Raw genomic sequence first — 9,523 nt, forward strand, 5'->3', positions numbered from 1 at the left:
CCAAATTAGTAATTTCGCTGGTACCATTTCGATAATAACTCTACAAAAACACATAAACGCTATTTAAAGGTGTTTTCGAAATAAATTGATGTGAATCATAATCTACACATAACTATATGAACCATAAAAAAAAGTACATTAGTTGATAATATACAAAATAATGTATTTTCAATATTCAAATAATATACTTTTATTTGTGAATGTAGACCATAGTCCATAGAACATTGATTGATATTTTGTTCAATCCTCTTCGGGGTTGAGGGTTGTCCAAATCTCGACAGTGGTACAGCCCTAGCAAGTTGCATTTGGCCTGTGACAAGTGAGTTCAAACTCTGAATCTCGTCTTTAAGTGGTCCAATCTTTTATACTGAGTGGCTTTTTGATGAAGACAAGCCATATTTAATACACAAGAACTGCAAGGAAGTGAAAGGTGAAAACAGGAAATCATAGCCTGCATTTATACAGACTTATTACAAGTTCCACTAGCTCTCCAATCAGAGACTAATAAAAGAATTTGTGTTTTCCTAAACATCTAAGAAATGGTAGTTTACACTCTTTGCTCCTCTACTAGACTGCCATAGTCATCTATTTCCTTACCTAAAATGGACTAGATTCCCACAGCAACCTGTCTGTCTCACTGCTTCTTTCGTGTAAAAACACGCGTATTTTACAGGTTTGGTAATTCAGAAAATTCCCCGAAACAAATGGCCGTTACACTGTACTCTCTGATATCAGTTCCAACGCCTCCCGAGCTTGGAGGATCCGCATTATCAAAACGCTGCATTCCACAGGGCGTTATCGCCTTCCCCACAGCGACGGTGAACCTCCTTGATCCTCTCCACGGAATTGCATATGCCACTGCACCTCCAATCAAAGGAAGCCACGCATACGTTCCCTGCTTGAGCCTTCCATTCACAGTCTGGAAAAATAGGCAATATAGTAATTTGCCATGTCAGAATCTAAGATTGGACGCCACCAAAGTGGACCGAAGCCAAACCACACTAAAAGACTGAATCAGATCAATTAGCTAGTCTAACTCATGGCCTTATAAACCCATATGTTCTCTCTTATATTTTCAACGTGAGACACTTAATAGCAGACATTCATGAATTAATGAGATCTCTTTGGAAGAGATCTCCCAATGTGCGTGATAGTGTTCCTTTATAACATATGATTAGTGCAAATTCACTGTAGAATTGTGAGGTGAGATGGCCTTGAAATAAAAAAGCTACACCGAGGACACAAGAAAACAGTTGTATTTGGAGAAAAGCGGAGTAGTAAAATCATACCGGGTGGAGTTCCACAGCACAGCCTTCGGTCATCTATATGTTCTACATCCAATCCGATTAACCATGATCCCAGAGAGACGTCCTCGTTAGTATATTTGTGAAGCATGTTCCTAAGGAGATTAAATTTCACGATTTACAAATTGATACTAAAACCGAAAAAGGAAACTGACTAGCAAATTTCACCGAGAAAGGAAAATTGCTCACTGGTTTATGGAAATATAGGTTGCTAAATCTTTTGAAATGGCATATAGCTGCCCGGTCGCATGGCGGAAGTACTTATTTCCTTCCTCGCCAAATTTCCAGTGTTCAGGCTCATGATATCTTACTCCCCTGCAAATAGGAGGACCGACAACAAAGGTCAGTAAAAGCGGCAGACCTTATAAACAAAGAATTGGACTTAAACTAGTAAAAAAAAAAAAAGTCTTCACAACTAATTCAGATGATGTTTGAAAATCCTCTCCTTACTTCTGTGCAAGGACGGGACCAGATTTCATGCATCCAATATATACTCGTGGTTTTGAACGATGCCTAGCTAAAGTTGCTCCCAGTGTCCCTGAAGTTTTCATTCAAGAACATTGCATAGTGAGTTAAAGTATAATTCCATCGAGACTCTTGAGCACGTTCTTATTAAAATATAAGAACAAAAGCAGGAACAGTATCCTAATTTGATGAACGGGGCACCACGAGGACTAGTAGTTGTATCTTACCTATATTTACATGTATATCATCATCAACCTTCACATAGAAATCTGCATCCCAGAGAGCAACAGCAGTAGCAAAATACGTCTTTGTCTTAGCAGACAGCTCAAGGTACCCCTCAACATGTTCCTAGCGACGTTGAATTATCATGTGAGAGTTAGCTAGCAGGACAAGGCAAAAAGAAGACGATACTTTTTCTCATTGCTCTACAAATTGACCTAAATTTCAAACCCCTGGAGGTTTTTTGGATTATAAATGCATGTCTGTTGAATTATCATTTCTTTAGGGCTAATTGTTGGGTGGAGGGTTGAAGGGCCAAGTCTAGAACCAGGTGGCTAGGGGATTGTTGGGCAGAGGCCTGAAGGGTCAAGTCCAGAACCAGGTGGCTAGGGAATTGTAGGGCGGAGGCCTAAAAGGCCAAGTCCAGCACCCTACCTTTCGAAATGTGGCATAATACTAATACAAAGCATTTGCATTACCAGTCTCAAGAAATCTCCGTGCTTCTTGTCTTCTGCTTCAATTGCTCGATCAAGAATGCCACCAGAAGTAGCACTGTTGTGAATGGTGATTTTCAAATGAAAAAAAAAAAAAAAAAATTAGTAGCCTGACTCAGTTGATCATAAAAGCGGCTTCTGTCTTTGCTAATCTTTGTTACATCTAATTTAAAACGCTGGAGCTAAATTATCAACATCCAACACCCACCTGTGTCCTATTACAAAGCGCATAATAATGCCTCTTTCCTCCTCGAGCTTTTTTAGTTTATCCCCTGTTTTATAACAGGTAAATTATCAAAATAAACTTAAGCAAACAGGTACATAGGGTTCATTAATATGTAACAAAACACAAAAGAAATGAAGGGGCCATCAACCTTGGGGCATCCAGGTAGCACGAATAGAGTCTCTCCTTTTTCGGCTGCTAAAGGCGGTATTTATGCCGACGACCATTAGATATTTTCTTTTCTTATTCAATTCTGGGATCTTCAAGTCTTCAGATATGGGGGAGCCAGTCAGCATAGAATCCTGCAAAGCCCTCGCTGCAGCTAACTCCATCTCTAAATTAGATATTGTTTTATCCAGAGTTCTGTATTTTCGTAAATACATTTATGATTTCAGATTTCAACGAGTATTTAAAACAAGTATTCATGAAATCTACACGTGATAGCTCAAGAAACATACTGTATAGCATTTTGTGTCTTTGAAACCTCCATAAGAATATCCCGGGATTCCCTTTCTGAGTGCTTCTAATGCCACCAAAAAAACAAATGCCTTAATTTCCAATACAATCTTAATGGCTAAAGCTTATTGCAGTTAAAAAGAATACATCAAAGAAAATAGTGTACATCTGTTATATCAATCCTGCATACTTGAAGTGATGGGAGATTATGACTCTTATATCAATGCCACATATTTAAAGCAAACGGAGATTGAATTGCACAAAATTCTATAGTACTCACAATTCCAGTATCACAGCCCTCTGAAACTAACTTTATCTTGTCATCCTTGATCTGTGTAGGACGTGATATGCCCTTAGCTTCTGGCACCGTCCACATTCTATAACCAAAAGGTCCAAAAGATTGCAATCAACAACAAATTAGCAAACTTCTCTACGTACATAATAATGGATAGAAAGCACAAGTCCCATATTGCAGAGAAAAGTTTATGTAAGAACACCTTAGTAAAATCCCATAAAACATGTGGTATTACTTTTTGGAAGTGCAAAAGGCTCAAGTCTTTTTTTTTTCTTTTTTTTTTTTTTTTGGATGACGAGTAAAACATGTAGCCACTACCCGAGAGCATGCACGGGATAAACCCCGCCTTGTGACCCTAGCCAGTAAGGACCACAAGAAGGTAAAGCTTGGGTTGTCCATAGCTGACCAGCTCAAACCAAGAAGACTCAAGTCTAATTTATCATACAGGAATCTAACCAAGTGTCATTTCTTATTGTATTTTCTTATTAACATTATGAACTAAAAGTCTCAAACCACCAAAGATTTATTCTTATGTTCTTTTGACTTTCCCCACCACCACCCTTGCACCTACCCACCCACCCAAAATAAATAAATAAATAAATAAAAATTACTGAGAAACAGGGTGGAATAACTGGAACCAACATCAACAAACCAATGTGCTAATAAAATGTAATTGTCAAGGTATTGCAGAGCAATTCTCCATTAATCTTTTCAGAAACCAACAGAACTAGTTGGGGTAATGAAATTAGCTTCTCAGGAGATAGATATCATTCTGATAAACAATTAAAAGAAAACTCTGTGCCAATTTTGGTAGAAGCCAGATCCCAAACTGTAGGTTAAACCAGTGGATGAGAGGTAGAACAAGCAGAAGAAATGCCACTCTCCAGATTCAACTTCTAAAACTACTATCAGTAAATTGTACCACTGTTATTATTCTGCTGGGAAAATGCATTCAAAACCTAAAACTTGTCAACAATCAGCAGTTTAGCTATGGATATTGTCTGTACATATTATTCTGCATCACTAAGATCAGAAGAGCAATGCTTTTTTCACAGATCAAAGACACTAAACGCTGGAAACTGAAAACATAAAGATTGGTGTGCATGAAAAAGAAGAAAAATGAAAAGGGGTCAAAAGAATGAACCTGTCAGTGAAGAGCATCCCCACACAGAAGCATCCAACACAGAGCAAGATTGTTAATTTTCTTGAAACAACAGTTTTTGGGGTGGAGTCAAATCCTCTGCTTTTCCAACCCATTTTTCTCTTCTTCTTCTTCTTCTCTGCTCCAAACCAATCAGTATTGAAAATTGAAATTCAAGGAATACCCATCTCAGTTCCCAAGCCAATCCAGCTCAAGAACCAGATTCAGAGTTCCAAGATTAGATTTTTCACTACAAAATTCAAAGAAAGAATGAGAAGAAGAAGAAGAGGAAGGTATTGGGGTATTGGTGGTTTGGGGAATTTGAGGACAAGACGACTCAATTTGTCACCCACCCAAATGGATTCCAACTGAACACCAGGCAGGCTCAAGAGTCAATCAAGACTTCTCTCTTTCTCTTTCAATCTTTCCCCTACCCTTTCAAATTTATTTAATTGTTGCGGAGTAATTTGTTTTCACTTTCTAGTCTGTACAACAAAATTGTCGGTGGAGTGGCTTTGGGACTGTCAGAATTTACAACTTCTAAGAATAGCCGCAATTTAGTACTTCACGCTCATAAATGACCCTTTCTTGCCCCATTTTTTACCCTTCTACCTAGGGGGCGTTTCGGTCTTCGGTTCGATTTTTTTGGTTTTGGTTTCGGTTTTTCGATTTTAAAAAAATTGAACAATTCGGTTTAACATTAGAGTTTGGTTCGGTTTCGGTTCGATTTACGGCTCCCAAATTTTAACATTTCCTAAAAGACAAGGCGATCGGAGGTGCCGCGAGTTAGCGGGGCACCGTATTTACTATACATGAAACATCACATAACCCAAATCCAAAGTTTAATATTTAAATAATAAATACCACCATAACAAATTAACAATTCAAACAAATTAAAATAAAAAATAAAACTAGAAATTAAATTCCAAAACTGAAATGAATTTGGAAATTCATTCCAGTCATTCCAGTAACTGGAATGAATTTCCAAATTCATTCTTAGTTTTGAAATATATATATTACGTATTTATAAATAATATATAAATATAAATATAAATATATATATATATATATATTTATAATTATATATAATATATATTTGTATTTAATTATAAAATATTTCGGTTTTTTCAGTTCGATTCGATTTTCTCGGTTCGATTCGGTTTTTAACCGAACCGTTCGGTTCTTCTAAAACATGAACCGATCGGTTTTTCGGTTCGGTTTAAAACCGAACCGAACATCTTCGGTTCGGGTAACCCGAACCGTTTTGCCCACCCCTACTTCTACCTTTACCTCCCTCTCCGTAAATGGTAAATCTATTTTCCTTCTCCCCTTGCGCCTTTTCAAAGATTATGTTTTCTCTTTGAAAATTGTTTTTACCATGTTATGCATAAAAATGTTTGTTTAAAAATGGTTAAATAAGTAATTAAATTTTATATGAAAAATGTAATAGAATATAAATTTTAAAAAATTGTAAATAAATATATTAATGTATTATTTTTGTGTATTTAGGCACAATAGTTTATTATTGGCCGGTAATACTCAATAATTAGAGTTCTAAAAATTAAATTGGTGACTATTTAAATATTGTCAATCACCTTTTTCAACTAAAGAAAGTGAATAAAAAGACAACTAGTGATTTCCTTATTCCTCTAAATGATAAGGTGATCAGTCAGTCGACTTCTTTCAAGCACATGTCACCTTTGTCACTGGAGAAGGCAATCGGTTGGTCGCCTTCTCCTTTTAAGGAAAAAGGCGATAGATAGTCACCAATTTGATTTCTGTAACCTTAATTACGGATGAATAACTGACTATTGCGTTTAGTTACACAAAAGTGACAAGCTAATGTGTTTATTTGTAACTTTTTAAATTGCCCATTTTCGTATAAAATTCAAAGACTTATTTAACTATTTTTCCTATTCAAAGTAGTTATAGTAAATTTATGGAGAGGGTGAATTACAATCAAATGTTCCTACTTGGCATCTTTGTTTTTTTTTTGTTTTTTGTTTTTGTTTTTGTTTTTTTCCTATAATGAGAGTGGCTTACAAGTTTGCATTTGCCAAATGTGAAAAGTGGGGCAATTTGTTTGTTTTTAATAAAGTATAATGGTGATACACACACACACTATGAATTAGCTGGATTTGTAGGAATGTATAAAAATAGTGCATGAATTATAACTATGATGATATAATAATATGACTTTTTTTTCTTTTTTCCTTTTTTTTTTTTTTTTTTTTAAGAGAGAGTATTGCATTGATAAACAAAGTTTTATATTCTTGAGTGAATTGAACTCTTATGAATGTAAGGAAAACAATAGATGAATTACAAATATGATGATACGATTGTAATGTCTATTTTCTTAAGCAATAGAGTATTACAAAAATAAACAACAATATGATTGAGTAGACTAAATAAGTGATACCATGTGATATGAATACATCTTTTTTTAAAAAAAAAATATTTTTGATAGACAATATATTTTTATATGTCAGTTATGTTGTAATATTTCTCATAAATTGGTAGTGATTTTTTTTAGATTAATCATGAATATTGTGTGACAATGGAGTTAAATCATGAATATTGTTAGATAATGGAGTTAAATCATGAATATTGTGGTTAATGAGTAATTTGCTTTTTGGAAAGTTTGGTTAAATTATTAATATTCATTGCATAAACACTATAAAAGTTTGTTTATATTTAAGGAGTTTTTTCTTTCTTGAGTATGTATCAAGTGCAAGTGTAGTTTCAATTGGCATTAGCGGCAAATTAAATGCGATTCTTAATTAATTACAAAAATAGGTATATTTATCTTCGGTAATATCTTGCAAGGAAAAAGTGTAACTTTCACACTAATCCTCCAAGAAATGTAAGTAGTCATTTGAGTGATTTAGTGGCTAAATTTATAGGGGAAAATGGTCAAATATACCATCGAACTTTTGCTAAGAAGCTAATTAGGTTTTTGAACTTTTGAAAGTTATAATTAAATCCACAAACATTTTATTTTGGAGCAATTAAACTCACTGACACCAAATACCTTGTTGTCTAGTGACACCCGATTTACACTCTCACATGGAAGAGAATGGGTTTGAGTCTCAGTGGAGGTAGCTGTTGACTCTNTTTTTTTTTTTTTTTTTTTTTAAGAGAGAGTATTGCATTGATAAACAAAGTTTTATATTCTTGAGTGAATTGAACTCTTATGAATGTAAGGAAAACAATAGATGAATTACAAATATGATGATACGATTGTAATGTCTATTTTCTTAAGCAATAGAGTATTACAAAAATAAACAACAATATGATTGAGTAGACTAAATAAGTGATACCATGTGATATGAATACATCTTTTTTTAAAAAAAAAATATTTTTGATAGACAATATATTTTTATATGTCAGTTATGTTGTAATATTTCTCATAAATTGGTAGTGATTTTTTTTAGATTAATCATGAATATTGTGTGACAATGGAGTTAAATCATGAATATTGTTAGATAATGGAGTTAAATCATGAATATTGTGGTTAATGAGTAATTTGCTTTTTGGAAAGTTTGGTTAAATTATTAATATTCATTGCATAAACACTATAAAAGTTTGTTTATATTTAAGGAGTTTTTTCTTTCTTGAGTATGTATCAAGTGCAAGTGTAGTTTCAATTGGCATTAGCGGCAAATTAAATGCGATTCTTAATTAATTACAAAAATAGGTATATTTATCTTCGGTAATATCTTGCAAGGAAAAAGTGTAACTTTCACACTAATCCTCCAAGAAATGTAAGTAGTCATTTGAGTGATTTAGTGGCTAAATTTATAGGGGAAAATGGTCAAATATACCATCGAACTTTTGCTAAGAAGCTAATTAGGTTTTTGAACTTTTGAAAGTTATAATTAAATCCACAAACATTTTATTTTGGAGCAATTAAACTCACTGACACCAAATACCTTGTTGTCTAGTGACACCCGATTTACACTCTCACATGGAAGAGAATGGGTTTGAGTCTCAGTGGAGGTAGCTGTTGACTCTTTGTGTTTTAATAGGTTGAGAAAGTAGCTATGCAAAGATACTACATTGTAACAGAATTAGTAGTACTTAAAAAAAAAAACTCATTGCAGGTCAATTAGGTATGCATATAGTGTTTAATATTCATACTGCCCACCTTGATCATAAGTTGTGTATCTTTCGTTAAAAAAAATATTTGATATACTCTCAAAATCTTACTCACAATTTGTATTCACACTTGTGTTCAAATTTAATTGGAGAAGGAAAAAATGAATGGATAAACATCATGACTCCATACTAAATTAAGCAATCAAACCATGCCAAATCATAGGGAGTACAAATTAGGAGTTTTATTATTAGAATTGTGAACTTCTATAATATTAACTGTGTTTTTAAGTCAAAATACATAAATTGTGTATGTTAACATTGTATATTCGTAATATATAAATTGTAAACATTTAGTTTGTAAATTGTGAATTGTTAACATTCACAAAACTTGTTTCTACAGACTAATTTGTGGTGAAACAATTAGTAGGCCAATGACGGATTGTACTAATCGAAACTTGCTCGTTTTACACGAAGTGATTAGAAATTAAAATGTGCATTTTGATTTTCTATGGGGTGTTTGGCNTTTTTTTTTTTTTTTTTTTTTAAGAGAGAGTATTGCATTGATAAACAAAGTTTTATATTCTTGAGTGAATTGAACTCTTATGAATGTAAGGAAAACAATAGATGAATTACAAATATGATGATACGATTGTAATGTCTATTTTCTTAAGCAATAGAGTATTACAAAAATAAACAACAATATGATTGAGTAGACTAAATAAGTGATACCATGTGATATGAATACATCTTTTTTTAAAAAAAAAATATTTTTGATAGACAATATATTTTTATATGTCAGTTATGTTGTAATATTTCTCATAAATTGGT

The 9,523-nt window shown here is 33.5% G+C and overlaps 1 protein-coding gene across 2 annotated transcripts; it reads right to left on the reverse strand.

Moving 5' to 3' along the window:
- Positions 1-165: 165 nt before the first annotated feature.
- LOC116021944 (probable beta-1,3-galactosyltransferase 2) lies at positions 166-5,026 on the reverse strand. Of its 2 annotated transcripts, none has more exons than XM_031262480.1 (11): positions 4,601-5,026; positions 3,442-3,538; positions 3,164-3,225; positions 2,857-3,068; positions 2,691-2,754; positions 2,468-2,540; positions 1,997-2,117; positions 1,755-1,842; positions 1,494-1,619; positions 1,290-1,399; positions 166-919 (listed from the first exon to the last, which is right to left on the reverse strand). In XM_031262480.1, exons 1-11 carry the CDS (start codon positions 4,711-4,713, stop codon positions 771-773), a joined length of 1,215 nt encoding a protein of 404 aa, XP_031118340.1. In that variant the 5' UTR covers positions 4,714-5,026; the 3' UTR covers positions 166-770. The 2 variants fall into 2 exon arrangements, with proteins under 2 accessions (XP_031118340.1, XP_031118339.1); XM_031262479.1 differs by having other exon boundaries at positions 3,164-3,228; positions 4,601-5,025.
- Positions 5,027-9,523: the final 4,497 nt, after the last annotated feature.

Source organism: Ipomoea triloba, chromosome 6, assembly GCF_003576645.1.
Source record: "Ipomoea triloba cultivar NCNSP0323 chromosome 6, ASM357664v1".
Classification (NCBI taxonomy): domain Eukaryota; kingdom Viridiplantae; phylum Streptophyta; class Magnoliopsida; order Solanales; family Convolvulaceae; genus Ipomoea; species Ipomoea triloba.

Excerpts from the sequence above, each read along its gene's own strand:
- LOC116021944 (XM_031262479.1), bottom strand. The coding sequence starts at position 4,713 with ATGGGTTGGAAAAGCAGAGGATTTGACTCCACCCCAAAAACTGTTGTT. Across the intron at positions 2,755-2,856 it reads TGCTACCTGGATGCCCCAAG|GGGATAAACTAAAAAAGCTC; the intron begins GTTGATGGCCCC and ends GTTATAAAACAG. Across the intron at positions 1,620-1,754 it reads GGTCCCGTCCTTGCACAGAA|GGGAGTAAGATATCATGAGC; the intron begins GTAAGGAGAGGA and ends TCCTATTTGCAG.